This window comes from Palaemon carinicauda, chromosome 31 (assembly GCF_036898095.1).
Source record: "Palaemon carinicauda isolate YSFRI2023 chromosome 31, ASM3689809v2, whole genome shotgun sequence".
Lineage (NCBI taxonomy): Eukaryota > Metazoa > Arthropoda > Malacostraca > Decapoda > Palaemonidae > Palaemon > Palaemon carinicauda.
In genome coordinates, this window is record NC_090755.1 from 13859856 (window position 1) to 13882203 (window position 22348).

Here is a 22348-nt window from a genome sequence, read left to right on the forward strand (position 1 = left end):
TGGATTCTAGTGAAAACTTTTTCAAACTGTGAGCGGACCCAAACTTTCAAACTGTGAGTGGACCCAAACTTTCAAACTGTGAGCGGACCCAAACTTTCAAACTGTGAGTGGACCCAAACTTTCAAACTGCGAGCGGACCCAAACTTTCAAACTGTGAGTGGACCCAAACTTTCAAACTGCGAGCAGACCCAAACTTTCAAACTGTGAGTGGACCCAAACTTTCAAACTGTGAGCGGACCCAAACTTTCAAACTGTGAGCGGACCCAAACTTTCAAACTGTGAGCGGACCCAAACTTTCAAACTGTGAGCGGACCCAAACTTTCAAACTGTGAGTGGACCCAAACTTTCAAACTGCCAGCAGACCCAAACTTTCAAACTGTGAGTGGACCCAAACTTTCAAACTGCAAGCCCACCCAAACTTTCAAACTGCCAGCAGACCCAAACTTTCAAACTGTGAGTGGACCCAAACTTTCAAACTGCAAGCCCACCCAAACTTTCAAATTGCCAGCAGACCTAAACTTTCAAACAGCGAGCCGACCCAGACTTTCAAACTGCGAGCGGACCTAAACTTCTAGCCCACGAATTGCGAGTCGGAATTGTTGTCTACCAGGCTGCCACAACTAATGAATCTTCTCACATTTTCATGCAATAAATTGGCAAAATATTCTGCAGCAGACAGATTATATCCTTAGATATGTACCATCACAGATAAAGAGGTATTGTAGCCAACACTACTCTTGTATAATACTGTACTGTATTACAAAAGGGTTCTCCGGTTCCCCAAACCTTTCTTTTACACTCAAGTGAGAAAATGTCTCCTTTATAAAGTCGTTAAAGGTAAAACAACAAATAAGAAATAAATCGTCTCCCAAAATCATAACACAGCCAAGTTAAAATGACGAGTCTCGTCGACATCCAGTTATTCAATGGTGCACATTTTGCAGAGATCTCTGATGCCGCTGTGCCTCGCTGGTGATGTGCACCTGCGTAACCTTGAGTAGAGAAAAACGCAATAAGTCAGAGCTTTGTTTTCTTGAAAATTATGCAATCAGGGAACTGGACAAAGTAAAGGAAAGGTTTATGACAATTATTTCAAGTTGAAAAAAGATTTTGCCAATAAAACTGTGCCTGCCTATAGTCATTTACTTTGTGGCGCTTGATCGTTGTTATCTCTGCACTGAACAACTTCATGCAAGTGGTGCACACTGCTTTTGTGGCGTCACCCTCAACCCGGGACAGCCACGGCTGGAATTCCACATACGTCAACCATTCATCCCTAAATTTTCGTTTGGCAGCCATGCCAACCTGTAAATATATGTCAGTTTCAGTAAATGCACGATATAACTCCCAAAGACACTGCTGTATTCCTAAAGTAATTTGCATTATGAATTCAAAATAGATAAGAATACTTCTTCCACAAACAGGTAAGATACTAACCATGTTATGAGAATTGAATTGAATATAAAATGTAGGTCTTAAGCCAATCACTGGGACATCAAAGACCATTCAGCGATGTATAATGCAAATGAATCAACCAAACCCGTACTCTCACATTTGGTATCATTTTAACTTCTAAAACCAATCGCACAACTTTCATAAAATAATATGTAAATGCAAAATAAGTTGGGATGAAAAGGATTAAAAAATTTATTAATAAAATTATTCAAAGCTCATGATATATACCAACACTGTATACATTTTTTTCAAGTTCAGGGTATCACAGTTTTCCCCCCGTATATCTCTTAAAGGTTTGTCCTGGAGAAAACGTGTCCTCAGAAGATTCAAAACAGGGCAATAGACTAAAATATGTTTGATATCTATTGTCACTTGGCAGGTATTACAAAGAGGGACCTGTCTCCATTCCCCACTCTTCATTAAATAATTGTGGGTTGCATGTGTATGGCCAATACGCAGTCCAGTTAAAATGATGTTATCTCTCCTACTTGTAGAATTACAAGATGACCAGTTATCCACAGAAGGGTGGATTTGTTTCCATTTTGTATTGGTGGTCAGTTTCCCGCCAGCAATTTATAATTTCAGTTAATGAGGATATAATCTTGGAAGAAATAAGCACATGCTTTAGTTTCTAGAATATTTCTCGAGTTGAAATAAGTGTCCTACAAGTGATAAAATGTTTTAGAATTAGCACAGTGACAAAAATTGACTGCAGCAAAAAGTGATATGAAAAGAAATTTATCAAACATACAGTATTCCAGATCTTGTCATTTTGACTGATTGCACAAATGTCGAATGTAAGCTATAATGTTATACTCTAAAATTATTATTTAAAATCTATGGAATGGTGAAGGATTACTGTATTTTCTCATGACAAACATGTTCTATGTATATTCTATAAAATTGCTGCTTTTCAATCAAGTATTGATGCTTCTACGAGGAATTTAACATCTCGGATAAACTTTGATGAAAGAGGGACTTTGTTAACCAGATACACATGTGAGAACACAAGTGTAATATCTCCTTGGAAGTATGGAAATATACCCAGATGGGAGGTAAATATCTTGCTAGTAATGTATAAAGTATACAGTACTTCCCTAACTTGCCAACACTTGAGGGTTGATGATCACACTAAAGTCATTTTGCAACACGTGTTTGGTACAAAAGACTAAGACTGTGAGGCACGTACTGATTCTGTGCCTGGCATGGTGTCTTGGAAATCAATGGACTATGAGGTTGGCAGGTACATCCTTGCAATGATTCATAGAAAGATTATTATGCACATCAGAATGTACTGTAATATCAATATCCTTTTTAGATTTACTTCAGAGGCAGATTTTTTTCCCCAAATAATTCATTCAGTAGTTTTAAAAAATGAATTTGTGTCAATGACTTTGGACACACTGCTGGCTTCTATAGGCAGTAATCACCAAACACAGGATTTATTATATAAATTTTTGACACGGAATTATCAGACTACATGGAATATCTTTTGTGGGATCTATAAAAATTTCAAATTGAAATTAAAAGCTTTATTTGTAAATGCAATTATCACAAATGAGTCTTAAGCTGCACACACTATTCAAGCCAAACATAAACTTACAAACTGAGACAAATGCAGAAGATATACAATAGTCTTCAATTGTGATTTTCCAAAATCTTGTGATATACACAATAGAGATTTATTGCCAGTACTGTAATCATTTGAGCTAAAAAAAATTTATTACAACTCACATGGTGATAAAATCGAAATAATCTGGAAAGAGCTACAAACATAAGTGTTTCTTTCCTAAATTTACTTCTGCAATAAGGGCATTTTAAACCAAATACCTCTAGTTTTAATTCTATTAAAATCATCAACAAACTAACACTAACAGTAAAAGGGGCCTTTCAATATGACAACCAACAAATTTGGCCCATTTAAAACAATGATCAAAGGGGATTTCCAGTAAAAACACAACGCTGGACGCAACAGGCGATATTCACTTGTGCGTAGATATGTGATACTTTAGGGTGGATCTTCTGGCAGCACTGTAACTACAATGGGGGCAATGGAACGGTTTTTCTCCGGTATGTCTGCGTACGTGGTTCTTAAGTGCCGTCCTGTCTGCTGATCTGTAAGTGCAGTAAGGGCAGGAATAAGGTCTCTCACCTGTATGCTTCAATAAATGGGCCTTCAATTTAAACCTTTGGGCACATTTATAATCGCAAAAACTACACTGGAATGATTCTCTGTCTCCCGGGGCATCTTGCAGAGCAAGATCCGATGCCAATGTATTTTGAGATGACATATTTCTCGGGAGATGCATTTGCTGTTGGTCTGGGAAGACGGAGGTACTCCACTGTCCATCTGCGTAAGGTGTTGACTCTTGTGTCCATGCACTGGTGGCTGGTTTTTGAAGACTCATCTGTAAAGGTTGGTGGGATCTTACTTTGCTGTTCCACAAGTTTGGCCTAAAATATTTGCACTCCCTACTTCACAACGTTCGAGTAGAAATCACCTCCATCTCTAACACTAATGACCAATTTTGTGACGTCTAGATTATTATTAGTACAATGCAATACCTGTATTGGAATATGCACAGTACACACATTTAGGTATATGTTATAAAAATAGGCACGAAACCTGTATAGTATAGGATAAGATTTTAGGCAGGTAGAGAGGGAGAGAATATTAATACAGTACTAACAGTGTAATGTAAATAATATAAAAGAAATTCATATACAGAATAGTAATTTGTTGAGTAGGTATTGTACATATATTGTTAACAACCAATAAGTTTAAGATTTCTTATTACCCGTGATATTCCCTATCCGTGGACAGGCTCCAAACATAATCCCCATGGATAAGGAGGGCCAACTGTCTATATATCTATGGAATTTATATACACAAATACACAATTTAACCTTTTGAGCAGATTCACCAACTACAGATTCAACCATAAACAGTTAACCTATGGTATTAATTTAACAATTATGTAAGGAAATTTACTCATACAACCCCTTCCCCCATAAATAAGATGCCAAAATAAAACTTCCAGGGATTACTATCCATTCTCCCAGAGCTACAGGAAAGTCCCCTTCCCAACCCTGAGACTTCTAGTTTTAAAGACAATATATTTTTAAAGTTTTCTTTTTAAAGAAATACAAAATTTTACCTTGGTAGAGTTATCAGAAAATCAGGTGCTATAATAAAGTCATGGGGATATTTTAAAGAATGTCTTAAAAGAGCTGAAAATTTTTCACAATTTCATTATGTCTTTAGAGACATTTCTTCTGAAAAAAAAAAAAAAGTTTTTTCTCTAACAAATAAAGTTATCCGATTATCACGTAATAAATACTAAAATGACATGAATTATCAGTTTAGTCACAAAAGCCATTCCTATTCAGGAACTACAAATTAAGACAAATGTAGTTTGAAACCTCGATATATCCTACACTTGTTCTTAAAGTTAATGGTTCCCTAACGAGTGACTTGATTCACCATTGTATACTACTGTATTTGTATTATTCCTTCCCAAATCTACTTGGAGTCATACGGGAGATTGAGATTTAATTTCCTTTGGTCGCTGCAACCTCACCATCCTTGTGGGCTAAGGATAGGGGGTTTGGAAGAACCTATAGCTCTATCTGCTGACTCATTAGCAGCTATTTCCTGGCCTTCCTTGGTCCTAGCTTGGGTGGAGAGGGGGCTTGGGCATTGATCATATGTAATGAGGTCAGTCTCTCGGGGATTGTCAATTGGGCAATGTCACTGTCCCTTGTCCCTGCCATTCATGAGCGGCCTTTAAACCTTTAATTGAGCTGAATAATCTCCCCTTTTCTTCATTATCATCATCACCATCTTAATCTCCTCCTACACCTATTGACGCTAAGGGCCTCGGTTAAATTTCGCCAGTCGTCTATATATTGAGCTTTCAAATCATTAATATGTTATTTTCATTAGTAAAATAAATTTTTGAATGTACTTACCCGGTGATCATGTAGCTGCAGCTCTGCTGCCCGACAGAAAAAACCTACGGGCGGAATACGCCAGCGATCGCTATACAGGTGAGGGTGTACATCAACAGTGCCATCTGTCGAGTAGGTACTCAAGTACTTCTTGTCAACACAGAACCAATTTTCTCCTCGGTCCACTGGGTCTCTATTGGGGAGGAAGGGTGGGTCCTTTAATTCATGATCACCGGGTAAGTATATTCAAAAATTTATTTTACTAATGAAAATAACATTTTTCAATATTAATCTTACCCGTTGATCATGTAGCTGATTCACACCCAGGGGGGTGGGTGGAGACCAGCATACATGTTAACATTAGAAGCTAAGTATTCCGTATTTCATTTTAGCAGTTATTCAAAATAACAAACATAAAATTAATAAGTACCTGGTAAGGAAGTCGACTTGAACAATTACTCTGCCTTTTTAAGTACGTCTTCCTTACTGAGCCTCGCGATCCTCTTAGGATGCTGAGCGACTCCTAGATGCTGAAGTATGAAGGGCTGCAACCCATACTAAAGGACCTCATCACAACCTCTAATCTAGGCGCTTCTCAAGAAAAGAATTTGACCACCCGCCAAATCAACCAGGATGCGAAAGGCTTCTTAGCCTTCCGTACAACCCAAAAACAACAATAAAAACATTTCAAGAGAAAGATTAAAAAAAAGGTTATGGGATTATGGGAATGTAGTGGTTGAGCCCTCACCTACTACTGCACTCGCTGCTACGAAAGGTCCCAGGGTGTAGCAGTTCTCGTAAAGAGACTGGACATCTTTAAGGTAAAATGATGCGAACACTGACTTGCTTCTCCAATAGGTTGCATCCATTACACTCTGCAGAGATCTGTTTTGTTTGAAGGCCACTGAAGTTGCGACAGCTCTAACTTCATGTGTCCTTACCTTCAGCAAAGCATGGTCTTCCTCATTCAGAAGAGAATGAGCTTCTCTAATCAAAAGTCTGATGTAATAAGACACTGCGTTCTTCGACATTGGTAAAGAAGGTTTCTTAATAGAGCACCATAAAGCTTCTGATTGTCCTCGTAAATGCTTCGTACGTCTTAAATAGTACTTAAGAGCTCTTACTGGGCATAGGACTCTCTCTTGTTCGTTTCCAACCAAACTGGACAGACTTGGAATCTCGAACGATTTGGGCCAAGGACGAGAAGGGAGTTCGTTTTTGGCTAAAAAACCAAGCTGTAAGGAACATGTAGCCGTTTCAGATGTAAATCCTATGTTCCTGCTGAAGGCGTGTATCTCACTGACTCTTTTAGCTGTTGCTAAGCAGACGAGGAAAAGAGTCTTCAAAGTGAGATCTTTAAAAGAGGCTGATTGAAGCGGTTCGAACCTTGCTGACATCAGGAACCTTAAAACCACGTCTAAGTTCCAACCTGGTGTGGCCAACCGACGCTCCTTCGAGGTCTCAAAAGACTTAAGGAGGTCCTGTAGATCTTTGTTGTTGGAAAGATCTAAGCCTCTGTGGCGGAAGACTGCTGCCAACATGCTTCTGTAACCTTTGATCGTAGGAGCTGAAAGGGATCTTACCTTCCTTAGGTGTAAAAGGAAGTCAGCTATCTGAGTTACAGAGGTACTGGTTGAGGATACTGAATTCGCCTTGCACCAGCTTCGGAAGACTTCCCATTTTGACTGGTAGACCTTGAGAGTGGATGTCCTCCTTGCTCTGGCAATCGCTCTGGCTGCCTCCTTCGAAAAGCCTCTAGCTCTTGAGAGTCTTTCGATAGTCTGAAGGCAGTCAGACGAAGAGCGTGGAGGCTTGGGTGTACCTTCTTTACATGCGGCTGACGCAGAAGGTCCACTCTTAGAGGAAGAGTCCTGGGAACGTCTACTAGCCATTGCAGTACCTCGGTGAACCATTCTCTCGCGGGCCAGAGGGGAGCAACCAACGTCAACCTCGTCCCTTTGTGAGAGGCGAACTTCTGCAGTACCTTGTTGACAATCTTGAACGGGGGGAACGCATAAAGGTCTAGATGGGACCAATCCAGAAGAAAGGCATCTATGTGAACTGCTGCTGGGTCCGGAATCGGTGAGCAATAATTTGGGAGCCTCTTGGTCATCGAGGTAGCGAACAGATCTATGGTGGGCTGACCCCACAAGGCCCATAGTCTGTTGCAAACATTCTTGTGAAGGGTCCATTCTGTTGGGATGATCTGACCCTTCCGGCTGAGGCGGTCTGCCATGACATTCATGTCGCCTTGAATGAACCTCGTTACTAGAGATATGTTTCGATCTCTTGACCAGGTGAGGAGGTCCCTTGCGATCTCGAACAACGTCATCGAATGAGTCCCTCCTTGCTTGGAGATGTACGCCAAGGCTGTGGTGTTGTCGGAGTTCACCTCCACCACCTTGCCTAGAAGGAGGGACTTGAAGCTTCTCAAGGCCAGATGAACTGCCAGTAGCTCCTTGCAGTTGATGTGCAGTGCTCTTTGATCCGAATTCCACGTGCCCGAGCATTCCCGACCGTCCAGTGTCGCACCCCAGCCCGTGTCCGATGCGTCCGAGAAGAGAAGGTGGTCGGGGGTCTGAACAGCCAGTGGCAGACCTTCCCTGAGAAGAATGTTGTTCTTCCACCAAGTCAGTGCAGACTTCATCTTCTCGGAGATAGGAACTGAGACCGCTTCTAGCGTCATGTCCTTTCTCCAGTGAGCAGCTAGGTGATACTGAAGGGGTCGGAGGTGGAGTCTCTCTAACGCGATGAACTGGTCCAGAGATGAAAGCGTCCCTATCAGACTCATCCACTGTCTGACTGAACATCGGTTCTTCTTCAGCATGCTCTGGATGCATTCTTGGGCTTGACTGATTCTGGGGGCCAACGGAAAAGCCCGAAAAGCTTGACTCTGAATCTCCATACCTAGATATACTATAGTTTGGGATGGGACGAGTTGGGACTTTTCCATATTGACCAGGAGACCCAATTCCTTGGTCAGATCCAGAGTCCATTTTAGATTCTCCAGACAGCGACCACTTGACGCAGCTCTTAAAAGCCAGTCGTCCAAATAGAGGGAGGCTCTGATGTCTGCTAAATGCAGGAATTTGGCAATATTCCTCATCAGTTTGGTAAACACTAGAGGTGCCGTGCTTAGGCCAAAGCACAGGGCTTGGAACTGGTATACCACCTTCCCAAAAACGAACCTTAGAAAAGGTTGGGAATCTGGGTGGATGGGGACGTGAAAGTACGCGTCCTTTAGGTCTAACGAGACCATCCAGTCTTCCTTCCTGACCGATGCTAGAACCGACTTCGTTGTCTCCATGGTGAACGTCTGCTTGGTGACAAAGACATTTAGAGCACTGACGTCTAGCACCGGTCTCCACCCTCCTGTCTTCTTCGCCACTAAGAAGAGACGGTTGTAGAAGCCCGGGGATTGATGGTCCCGGACTATGACTACCGCTCCCTTTTGTAGCAAGAGAGACACCTCTTGCTGTAAAGCTAGCCTCTTGTCCTCCTCTCTGTACCTGGGAGAGAGGTCGATGGGAGTTGTTGCTAGAGGGGGCTTGCGCAAGAATGGAATCCTGTACCCCTCTCTGAGTAACTTCACAGACTGTGCGTCTGCACCCCTGTTCTCCCAGGCCTGCCAGTAGTTCTTGAGCCTGGCTCCCACTGCTGTCTGAAGAAGGTGGCAGTCAGAATCTGCCTCTTGAGGACTTGGAACCCTTCTTCTTGTTGCCACGTTGACTATCGGCACGAGTACCTCCTCTGCTGGAGGTTCTGCCACGAAAGGGCGGAATGAACCTAGACGCTGGTGTGTCCATCCTAGGTCTAGGCACGGAAGGTAAAGTTGTGACTTTACGTGCGGATGACGCCACCAGGTCATGAGTGTCTTTCTGGATCAACGAGACCGCAATCCCCTTGATCAACTCTTCAGGAAAGAGACACTTCGATAGCGGAGCAAACATCAGTTCTGACTTCTGACATGGGGTGACTCCCGCCGACAAGAAGGAGCAAAGGTGATCCCGCTTCTTGAGAACTCCAGACACGAAAGAAGCCGCAAGCTCGCCAGACCCATCCCGTATGGCTTTGTCCATGCAGGACATGATGAGCATGGCAGAATCCTTATCCGAAGGGGAGGTCTTCCTGCTCAACGCTCCCAAACACCAGTCCAGGAAGTTAAAGATCTCGAACGCACGGAAAACTCCCTTCAAAAGATGGTCCATGTCCGAAGAAGTCCAGCAAATCTTGGAGCGTCTCATAGCCAGTCTGCGGGGAGAGTCTACCAGACTTGAGAAGTCGCCCTGGGCAGAGGCAGGAACTCCCAAGCCGAGAACCTCTCCCGTGGCATACCAGACGCTAGATCTGGAAGCAAGCTTGGCCGGGGGAAACATGAAGGATGTCTTCCCAAGTTGCTTCTTGGCCTGCAACCACTCTCCCAGTATCCTTAAAGCTCTCTTGGACGAGCGAGCGAGTACGAGCTTCGTAAAGGCTGGAGCTGCTGACTGCATGCCTAAAGCGAACTCAGAGGGAGGTGAGCGTGGAGCTGCAGACACAAACTGGTCCGGATACAACTCCTTAAACAGGGCAAGGACTTTCCTAAAGTCTAAGGAGGGAGGCGTAGTCTTGGGTTCATCTATGTCGGAGTGTTGGTCGTCCAAATGCGCAGCTTCGTCGTCATCAGAGATTCCTTCATCCGAATGCTGAGGAGGAAGCGGCAAAGGAGGAGATAAAAGCTGAACAGCTGAATCCGGAAGCACGGGTGCATGCGTAGCTGCACTGGATCCAACGTCATGCCGCTGTTGGTCAGTCTGAGAGCTGGCAACAACCAAAGCGGAGTGGTGGTGCGTGGTGGGGACCACCGTGGGTTGCGGAGACTGACGCACCGCGTCAAAACACGGCAGCTTGACTCCACCTTCCTGCTGATGCGGTAGCTCACGCACGTCAACGGAGGGTGCCGCACGTCGGCTAACGTCAACATGCGTCTGGCAGGGTCGACTGCGCATAGGTGGTGGAGCTCTCACAGCCGGAGTGTGGGAGCAGGCAGCCGCAGTGTCAGCTGGGCGCACAACCGTGGCAGGTTGTAGGCTAACGGGTGCAGCGTCAACCTTCTCAGCACGATACTCCTGCATGAAGGAAGCTAGCTGAGTCTGCATAGACTGCAGCAAAGACCACTTAGGGTCTACAGCGGCTGGTGCGGCAACAGACGGAGTGATTGCCTGCTGCGGAACCACTCTACCTCTCTTGGGAGGTGTGCAGTCTTCGGAGGACTGCGGCGAGTCCGAACTGACCCAGTGGCTACACCTGGGCCGTTGGACTCGCTCGGAAGGGACCTTGCGCTTGAGAGGTCGTGAGACCTTGGTCCAGCGTTTCTGTCGAGAAACCTCTTCCGCAGACGAGGAATGAATGGGCTCACTCGTCTGTTTGTGGGTGGGACGATCTCGGCAAGATACGTCCTCAACCACGGAGGGAACGTCTGTCCGCTGATCAAGGCCTGTCGAACCCTTTGGTCGTACGACATTGCTTCTCCCCTGGGCTTGGGAGCTTGCAAGAGGTCCCGGACTGGGAGGACGACAGGCACGAACAGACGCACCCTCATGCGTAACACTGACACTTTTCACTGCACTGACACTCACTTCACTTCCCACTGCACTTTTACCTTTCAACTCCCTGACGTCAGCCATGAGTTGATTGCGGTCATTCGCTAATTACTCAACTCTCTCACCAAGAGCCTGAATGGCACGCATCATATCCGCCATCGAAGGTTGATGAGAGCTAGTAGGAGGGTCGGGTGTGACCACTACAGGGGAAGGATTAGGTTGTGGGGCATGGGGAGAGGAAAAATCAATAGAGCGAGACGAACTCCTCCTGATCCTATCCTTCTCTAGCCTACGTGCATACTTAAGGAATTCTTGAAAATCGAATTCCGAAAGCCCAGCGCATTCCTCACATCGATCTTCCAATTGACAGGCTTTACCCCTACAATTGGAACAAACGGTGTGCGGATCGATAGAGGCCTTCGGAAGACGCCTAGAACAGTCCCTAGCGCTACACTTCCTGTACTTGGGGACTTGAGTAGGGTCAGACATCTTGAATTAGTCAAAGGGGGGAAATCCAAAATCTATCCAAGTCGTCAACAAATAATCCAAAATCTAATCAATGAAAGTGAGAAAGTATTGAGGATAACTTCTGCACAGCGAAAGCTAATAACTAGAGAGAATACTTCACCAAATAACGTGAAAATCAACTCCAGAAAACAACAGCGTATTAAGTAGGTCTTGCCGGTGGCACGACAGAGAGAAAATTGGTTCTGTGTTGACAAGAAGTACTTGAGTACCTACTCGACAGATGGCGCTGTTGATGTACACCCCCACCTGTATAGCGATCGCTGGCGTATTCCGCCTGTAGGTTTTTTCTGTCGGGCAGCAGAGCTGCAGCTACATGATCAACGGGTAAGATTAATATTGAAAATTTCCATTCATGAGCTCCTACTTTACACTTCATAGTCCTCAGCCATGTAGGCCTGGGTCTTTCAACTCTTCTAGTGTGTTGTGGAGCACAGTTGAAAGTTTTTTTAACTAATCTCTCAGGGGAGTGCCAAAAGCTTACCCAAACCATCTACATCTACCCCTCACCATGATGTCATCCACATATGGCACTCAAGTGATCTCTCCTCACAGTATCCAACAGATTTTGTAGATTTGAGAACAAAGCCCTCAGAAGAATATTTGAGAGATAAATGACAGTTATCTATCTGTATCTAATACACAGTAGAATTATAATACTAATCTTCAAGGGGTTAAAATGCAAAAATTCAATTTTTTTTTTTTTTTATAATTTTATTAGGTTAGGGAATGTAAACCTTATAATTATATAAATATTTAGACTAATCTTTCCCCTATAGAATAAATACAGTTTAACAATGAATTTGGAAGGGAACTAAAAGTTGTTGAAAGTAATAATATTAATCAAGATCAGAATTAATTTTCTGCTGAAGAGCAAAACACTCGTCCCCACTACGACAATGTCTTGAAAGTAACCCGTAGTTTCTCAAGCTCTTCTCTTTCAAAGAGTAAGCTTGCTATACAGAGAGGTAACACTATGAACAGTATAATTGTGTATACACATATCTATGAATAATTATATTGTACAGTACATATAACTTTGGAACGGTACGAAAAAATACTAATATAAAAACCTCTAAGCAAAACCATCATTAGGAAAATAAAAATAAATGGAATGACAAACTAAACCACATGTACTGTACCTGTTGCTATTCCTCTGATTGGAGACACGTACAGAATATAAGTGCTCTACCGTTTCAACAAACATTCACAAACGCTTACAACTGAGTCATGAGACAATGTCAATGCATTTACTTCTTTTCTACTTTTCAAGTGGTGGACCAATAGCCTACACTGAGCTCAGACACTGGGCTACAACATATATAAGTAGTTCTATACATTACAATACTATATAACTAAACTAAAATCTAAGCACATGTACAATTGATCCTTCAAAACCAGCCACCTACATATATACATTTATCAATCCTAGGAGCTAAAGAATTATTCAGCAGACCTAACTCCCGTTACATTGATATATGTTTTTACGTTTTTGATAAAAATGTCAAGAGCAAAAACTAGAAGAAACTTACTAGACGTAAGGTCCGTAATATAGGGCTTGAGAGGAAACAATTCGCAGACGTAGAGTACGTTGTATGTCTTGTGGGATTCAAAGGGTTAAAACATCAAAACTTTTAAGTGTTGAAGGGAATAGAACTACTGTATAACATTACTAATTCACATATCACAAATAATTTAACCTTTTTTCTGAGAATAATGCAGCATCAAAAGACTTGGCATACATGATGAAATGTTTGTTTAGTACTGTACTACTCATTGTTTTATTTGAAGGAGATTTTTGTAAACCAGAACATAAATGAAACTTAACAATCATGGGATTACAGTTACTCTCCTACACTTGATTAGCTAAGAGATGCTTTCGCAAATGTACTCGCAGAGCAGTGCTCTGTGCAGCGCGATAAAAGCAATAAGGGCATGCATAAGGCTTTTCTCCCGTATGTTTTCTGATGTGAATGGTCAAGGCATTCTGCCGTGAGGTTCTGTACGTGCAGAAGGGACAAGCGTAAGGCTTCTCGCCGGTATGAATGTTCAGGTGCTGCTGCAAAATGATTTTCGTGGACGCTCTGTACGAGCAGTAGCTGCACGGGAAAGGTCTCTCGCCGGTATGTATCCTTATGTGTCTCCTGAAATTGTACGAGTCTACTGTACTGTAACTGCAGTAAGCGCACTGTCGCACCTTGCTGGAGGATTGGCCGACGTCTGACGGGTTTCTCGAGCTTTCCCCTCCCTCATAGCTCGGCTCCATCTGTAGGGGAGGTTCACATTTACTAAAACTCACTTCACTTGTTTAAATGTACCTCTTATTCAATTTAATACTAGCAAAGAAAATGGCTAAAATCTCATCTAGAAATAGAAAAGGATGAATTCTAGGTGAAATACACTAAAAAAACAGCAAGGGTTAGAATATTAATAATAGGTAACTGAAGTCGCGATATTGTTAAAAAATGCATGACGATAACTAATACGTTTTAGAAATGTCTTTTCCTTAACACCGGCATTTTTCACCAGTCTTGGAAACTTTACCTTCAATCAATCGTGTTCCTTTTATAATGCAACTCCTTTAGGGTCTTTCATTATTCATTCTCGACAAGCATTTCAAAAATTTTCTCACACCATTTGCAACCTCCACTTCTGGTTTAGTAGTCTTTCATCATTGGTACAGTTTCACTCTTCCTATACTCAATTTCAAGACCAAAATCCCTGAATTAAGACATTTGTATTTTTTCAATTGAAAAACATTGTTGACAAATGCAATTCACATCCCTTACCTCAACCCACACAAAGCATCAGTGTAAATAATCGAATATATTTCCTTTCTTACCTTACCAATTGCAAAAACACTTTCATTAATTATTCATTTAAGTGTGTCACTACCATTCACATTCAGACAGCCATTAATATCTTTTCTAATTTGATATAAAGTACGAGATGCTTGAAACACTCCCCTTTCCCACTAAGTACAAGAGCAATATAGTATAAAAAATTCTCAGCTTAAACAAAACGGGACATTTTTTATTTCTCCTTGATCCTTACGTCTGGCATCTTGGAGAAGGTAAATGAACTCCTGGTATCAGCCTCCAACTGTGCTGTAACATAAATTACTGTATAATATTCCTTATGAATGCCTTTCTATGGATGGAGGTACCCTTAAAATAAACCAGTAGAGGAATGAACAATCGACGGAAACCGGAAACTCATTCTACCTCGCTGCGTCATGGACGAACTTTTAAGTTGAGATTAAATAACCGATTCTATGTGGTACTATAGATTATCGTAAGCAGGAGTGTAAAGTAATGAGTGATCTGCTACATGTTCACTGTTTCAGAAGGAAAATTGTCAAAGGATAATCTGGTACCTTACAGAAAGAATCCCTAAGAATCCCTATTCTATTAACTTTACACCATCACAATAGAATGGGCTGTGAACTCTCAACCTTAATTCAGGGTACCATGTCCATCTTATCTGGCATCAATCAATTCTGCTGCAATGATTCTAAATAAATGTCCAAGGCCTAATGAACAAGAAAACAAAAAAAAGTCATACAAAATAAATCAAAACGGTGTTCCCTCTAGAAAATCTACTTTGGTGGGACATACCAAATCAAGTGGTGGACTGACTATTGCAATTTATGCGGTGTATAAAATCTTAAAGGATTAAAAATAATAATAAAAGACACAGCCTAAGAGGTTCTTTCAAGCTATCCTTGATAATGACGAACGAGAAAGTTATTCCGCAGGGGAAAGATACCTCTTCGAGAGCGCTGTCTATAGTATTTGGTCCAATTAATACTGTATATGCAGATTTTCCCAGAACTTCCATTTCAGACAAGCAAATAAATCTTCATAAAGAGTACAGGTTAGCCTCACCACATGTATCTGTTAAAATTCCAAATCCAGAGAGAAAAGGGATTTTGACGAAGGAAAAATCTATTTCTGGGGAGAGACCTGTGACGGCCGGTGAAAAGGGTCCTTCTTTACACTTTTCTGATATAAATCTTCCAAATATACCAGAGAAAGATAAAAGCATGGAATGCAGAGGTTACTACCCTCGCGCGAGCACCTATTCACAGGCTGTCTTCCATTTAGATAATTCCTTCATCAAAGGGAAGGGCCGTAACAGAGGCCCTAGACACCACACTTGGACCACGCCACCGACACCTTACACGAGCGCCCTCTAGGACATCCTTCTGTTTTGGACTTGCTCGCTTGGTCGTATTTTTTTTGTGCTCTTGGTGTTTTTCCCGTTTTTGGATTTAATTCATCATGACTGACGCTACTACTTCACCTTTACCAATGTTAAGTACCATAGTTTGTTTTGACAGCTTTTTACAATACCGGGCATTTGTTCTCTTTCTAGTAGTGTGGTTTTTAATTATGGATCGGCTTGGCCTTCCTTGGCGTCGGCAGCCATTGTTGTTTTGATTGCCTCGCTGGAATTTCACGTTAATATTGCCCATTTCACAGGTCGACCCAGAAATATTGGTACAGTAGTAGGGCTGATCTGCTAATTAAGAGCAATAGTGGGGCATCCTGGGCTTCCTCTCTCGGAAGCCATCTCATTCCTGTCCTCAAAACAAACATTCAGGTTTGATCATCCTGAGTTTGAAATTCCAACACACCAGTGTGCATCCACAGCCAACACCTACTCCTGCCAATAACTTGGGGAATCTTGACCACCTAATAAGAGAGATTACTCAGGTGCCATCTGTGGATGAGATCTTGATAATCTTGATATGGGGTAGAGATGGTCTGGGCATGCTCTTAGCACTCTTCAAGAGAGATTAGTTTACCTATTATTTGACTGGGCTCCACCATGTACGAAATGAGTTGGAAGACCCAGGCCCGTATGACTGAGGACTATGAAGCGTGAAGCAGGAGATGATGAATGGAGAAGCATTGTCTTAAAAGCTCAAGATAGAGACAACTTGTGAAATCCAAATGAGGCCCTTTGCATCAATAGGTGGAGGAGGAGATGATGATGAATCCTTGGTTACAATTTTAGTTGGTTACTTTTCATTCATCTGCATGATTTGTCCTTGGTTGATCAAAACTGCAAGAGAACTGCCTGGGCATAATGCAGTTTAAATTCTGAATAAATAATTTATTCCTCCATGACCAACTACCGAGGCTAAGCAGAACAATTCGATACAAGGACACAAAAAAAGCATTAAAGAACAGCATCTAAGAAAACTGGATGATACAGCAACTGCATCAAGTGGTGAACACAGCGGAGATTGCAGGACTTTCACTCTAAAAACTGTTAACAAATAACTACTCAAGCCCAGACTAGTACCGAGTTGTTGGCCAATTTGACTTGTCATTAAAAGTTGTAATGAACTCGTCTACTGATAAGACTTCTGTAAAAAAGGTTATACTTCCACATGAACATTATTTTTCCTACTTGTTTGAAGTCAAATCCAGTAGCATATCTAAGCCTCTACACATTGAGCAGATATCAATTCTTTTATTTCATTCAAGTATGATCGAAGTTTTATAATATGAAGTAAACATGAAAAAAAAAATATCAACCTGCTTTTCTTTTACAAAACATTACCATTTACATGTTACATTTTATTCTCATCTTTTAAAATCAAACGTGATTGGGATACTCCCCTTTAAATCAAGTTATACATATGGTTTAAATGGGATCCTAAAAAGCTCAATTGAAAATGAGTTTTATTCTACCAATAGAAAGAAAATTATTAAAATTTATTTAACTCTATTGACTGATCCGGGCACAGCTGACAAGAAAGAGACATTTGAGTCCTTTCAATTACTGGTAATAGATATCTCACACAAAGCAAATAGGTTCTAAGGAAAAGAGCACCTCCTTACAAAACGCATCTATTTGGTCGGGAACATTACAGTATATAACTTTGTTGCTAATTTAAAATTGTTGACATTTAATTATCCGGGGATTATTATAAAGATTTTTGTCCTCTGCAATCTAAATGGATTTTTGTTAATTATAAATAAAGAGTTCTACATCATACTAAAGATAATGAATGTCCCTGAAGGAAAAAAAAAGAAAAAACTACAACTAACATTTCTGCTTCTTTATTGTTGACATCTAGAAAACCAGGTAACATACAGTAAAATTCAGAAAGCAAAGGGCATGACGAAATGTATTCCAAGTTATGCAAATTTAATGTTCTGCTGAAAGAATGCATTCTAAACATTCAGCACACAGGTCAAATACAATCAGTCGAAAGTAACACCGATAATCACAGATTAAGCTATGAATTATAATTTAGGTTTGGTAAAGGAGGACATATGATTCTGATCATCAAGAACTAGGATAGGTGTTGTCCTGAGACTTGAGAAAACCCAAAGATAGTAAATATTTCCACAATTTCTTAATGAGATTAACCACATTTGGATATTGAGGAAACAAAAGTAATCTTTCATAATCAAGTAAAGGATAATGGAGTCATAACATTGAAATATATAACATTCCTTCGACGTCTACGAAAGCCATACGAGTTAACAGAGAGGATGAATTTGGCGTGATGAAATTCAAGGCAACGATAGAATGCAGAATGGCAAACTTTAAAAAAAAAAAAAAAAAAAAAAAAAAAAAAAAAATCAATCAGTGATCGAGTTGCAAATAGCCCAGCTATGAATATACCTACAATGACTTACTTTTCACAATAAGATAACACATGACCTAACCAACCCGCGAGTTACAAAAAAGGTAATAGTCTTAAAATACAGTGATACCTCTTGATAGGAATGTATCTACATACCAAATTTTCATGATGCAAAATGAAATGAAGATCTTTTCACCTCATATTGCGAAAAAAGTTTCATGATACGAAGAGATTTTACAGCCAGGCTGAGAATAAAATAGTCACCCATCAAAAATATGAGCCAGTTGAAGAAAACGAGTTGCTTATACATACATGTAATATAAAACGTACCTCTCTATAGTAAGGGTAACTATAATAATAGTACTGTAATATGATTGTGAGCAAAATTCAACAAAGCAGAATTGGGCTACAAAATATTGTAACATAATGACTAGATTTATAAGTCCTTTGTTGCAAAAGAAAAAGGACAAAATAACAATGTAATGCGAACAAATGCTTACAATGCCATAAAGGAAATAGTAGCTATACCTCGAACAGTAAAAGAAAGAGGTCATATTAAATTGTGCAATGGTATCGTAGTCCATGGAACATGAGATTTGACTGAATCAACACAAGTATAAATTATATATAAGGGTACATACATAAAAAATATTGTTGCCATTGTATTACAAGTTTTAAAAGCTTGACAAAATTTTGAGGAAATTACTGCTCATGAGATACAGCAAACCTCAAGAAAATAATTTGGCAGCATTGTCCGGTTACCACAAAGCATATGTAAGAATATTGGCCTGAAGGCTCAGAATGTATGTTGACTATCCGGAAGTAAAGAGGCTTATAAAAGAAATTAAGCAGCTACATGGTAGTCTACGGTTCCCAGTATGAAATTTGATATGGGATCCAATCTTGACATTCAGAGGATGAAATGCAATATGTAACAAAAGATGTGGGCTACTCCTCTGTCTGGAAGACTACTTAGTACCACATAGGCTCTACTGAAGTTATCAGCATGATACAGGTTAATGGGCTACATTGAAGAGCAATGGGATTCCTAAACAGACCATATTATACTGAAAGAACATTGAGGTACCTGTCCCATCTCACATACTAATCTAGTTAGTAAGTGTTTCAGTATTAAATGACAACAGGACCCCAGCATTGCAATTCTAATACCCATAAAACAAATGCAATTGATATCTAAAAAAGAATACCAGCTAATAACATGCATATATTTCTTGGAGTAATAATATTGAAGAGACAGGGATAATCTGCCCTACAATGTAAGATGTGCAACAGATGCAGGTATCAAAATTCCCTCGACAAGGGAATAAAAGAAACATTCACTAAGAGAAATTCACCTATAGCTGAATGCAATACATATAGCAATATGTTGCTATTTTAAAGCTGCACTGTCCTACTGTGTGTGTGAAAATAGACATTACTACTAATATATGTGCTAATTATAATTCTGCTTGTCAGAATATCTGAACATCATATTTCACATAACTCATCCAGACAAATGCTGTAAAAGATAGTACTCAAAGACTGCATTGCAATTGTGTTAAAAATCACTCTTAAAACAAATTCAAGGCTGAAGTCTATTGTACCTGTAATGGAAACATTAAAATGGTACAGGCCTTATTCACTAAAACCGGAAGCGTAACTGAAGTAAACCAACTGGTTCTACTTTTGTCGGATCCGCATAAAAGCACAAGAAATGAGAATGGTGGTGTGTATAACAGCAGATAAATTAGATCAGCGGTAGAAGCATAGATGTAACCCTATGGCCCCTACTCCAGATTAGTGACTGGGAATCCAACTAACAGCAATGACAGCAGGGTTCCTATACATAGCAGATATAAAGGCATAACACACTATGCAGTACTGTACATAATAAACATATAGCACACATCCAGTGACTAACAGAGGTTTGAACGTATTCAATACAAAGAAAACCTCTTTAAAATTGAATGGAATAATACAGAGAAAATTCATTACTTTCTTATTCAGCAAATTAGTATGATTGTGGCAATGTTTAATAGAATAAATAAACTTCCTTTGCAAGGCGAAACTTCTTCTATTTACTTAACTTAGTGACTTTAGTAAATATTCTAAATAAAACTTTCTATATCGTATAAAGGATTCCGGTATGGGCTATGGCTAATGGTTCCCTGTCTAAATACAATATATTAAAATGTAATATTTTGTCCTACAGTTATTTCCCAATGAAATGAGCAGTAATGTGCGCTTTCAAATGATCTTTGAGGATATCACTGCGCGATGCCCTGTACGTGCAGTACGGGCAATTGAAGGGCTTCTCGCCCGTGTGACGTAACATGTGTCTCCTTAGGTTGGACAAGATGGGAGTGTTGTAGGAACAATGGGAACACTGGTGTATCCGGTAAGACGCCGCGATTGAAATCATGTTTTTCAACAGAGTCGAGGACGTTCCACTGCCAATAGTCCCAGCTTTCTCCGAGGTCTCCACATCCACCTGCAGAAGGATGCTTCGTCTTACTGGCATTGCTCAAGGTCACAGGACAATTCCAATTAACAATAAACATGATAACAAGGATCAAATTTAAAAGCTAATGGGGTCAGAAAGGTAATGGATTGATTCAAGAGTGAATTTTACGTTCTACGGGAAAAGCCAAATGAATTAAAAATGTACTGTCTTACTGTATGTGTGAAAATGAACCTTACCACTAATATATGTATGTGTTAATTAAATTTCTGCATGTCAGAATATCTCGACATCATATATATTTCACATAACTCATCCAGACAAATGCTGTAAAAGATAGCACTCAAGGACTGCATTCTAATTGTGTTAAAAATCACTCTTAAAGCAAGTTCAAGGCTATAGTCTATTGTACCTGTAATGGAAACATTAAAATGCTACAGGACCTATTCATTAAATCTGAAGCATAACTGAAGTAAACCAACTGGTTCTACTTTTGTGGGATGACCAAAAGGTTCGGATAATAATTAACATTCGTTATTTCCTAATGCCTAAAAGTTTTGCCCAATATATGTATTCATAACGGAAAAATTCCCTTAGTCTTTTGTTGCCTTTGTTGTAAAATTTGCTGACAACATCAGGAGTGTAGTGACCTGCCAAATGTGAGTGCCCCGAGTCAATTTTATAAAGAAAATAATATACTGTATATAACTTTTTTTTTTTTTTATTACATTCCATAATGGTTTTATAAACGCTTCCATCTATAAGCCAGAGAAAATGACGACTGTATTATCAAAAGAAATACTAATTAACCCAAATTATTTTCCCTTGAAAATATTCCCAGATGGATAGACTAATTTCATAAATGAATGATATTGAAACCATCATCATTTGTGAGGCACGAGATACGATTTTTTACTTTTATAACGGAAAACAGATTGTCTTGCCCAACAAATTATCGTACATAACACGCTCACAACCTTCCGCTAGGTGTAAATACTGAATATATAATAAATTATTAGATAATTTAATGGGATGAAAATACAAAGCATGAATAAAGAATTCTTGTGAAGATCAGCTTCAGCATTAAGCTTATCAGTAGCATTCCTTTTAGGAATGATTAATGATAAAAAAACAAAGAGGATTTACATGTTAAACTGCATAAATATTTTGAATTTTGGTAATATTTGAGAAAATATATACCACAGATATCACATTCCTATACTCACTCAGGGGCCCATCAACAACATCTCTTTGTAATCTATTGCTTAAGTATTCAGTAATGATGCTAAGAAAAGACTCATCCACTCCCAACAGTTTGAGTTTGAAAAAAAAGGCCCTCATGATTAACACGGTCAACAGCAGCATTAATATCAAGGCCAATCATACGAACTTCCTGACCACAATCAAGAGACTAATGTATAGCATTGGAGATTGTAAGGACATCACATACTCCAAGACAACAAAATTGCAAACTAAGGAACACCGAAGATTGCCTTCAGAACACCGATTTAGACGTTTTGCGAAGACGTTAAAAAACTTTAGATAATATGGGAGCTAATGAAATTGAGCGGTAATCAGTTGGACTTGAGCTACTGCAAATGCATTTACACAATAGAGTAACATTACCAATTCTCCAACAAGTGCTGAAAGAACCCCTTCTCGCTAACTTGCACAAAATAACATAAATTTGTAGCTAAGAAATCTGCAGTCTATATAAAAAAAAAAAATAATAATAATAATAATAATACTGTAATAATAATAATA

The 22348-nt window shown here is 40.1% G+C and overlaps 1 protein-coding gene across 32 annotated transcripts in view; it reads right to left on the reverse strand.

Annotated features, from left to right (window-relative positions):
- The window catches only part of LOC137624310 (UPF0764 protein C16orf89 homolog), a 173740-nt gene that overhangs the window by 104362 nt on the left and 47030 nt on the right, over positions 1-22348 (reverse strand). The window contains exons 6-7 of one of the 32 annotated variants that reach the window (XM_068354969.1): positions 1147-1305; positions 306-992 (exon numbers count right to left, since the gene is read on the reverse strand). The exons of 28 other annotated variants lie outside the window; for them this stretch is intronic. In XM_068354969.1, coding sequence (XP_068211070.1) covers positions 924-992; positions 1147-1305 — 228 coding nt within the window. In that variant the 3' untranslated portion in view covers positions 306-923. Of the gene's footprint in view, positions 1-305; positions 993-1146; positions 1306-3140; positions 3864-12290; positions 13780-17574; positions 20615-22348 lie in introns of those variants that run through there. 3 more of the 32 variants (XM_068354936.1, XM_068354940.1, XM_068354966.1) reach the window with 3 other exon arrangements.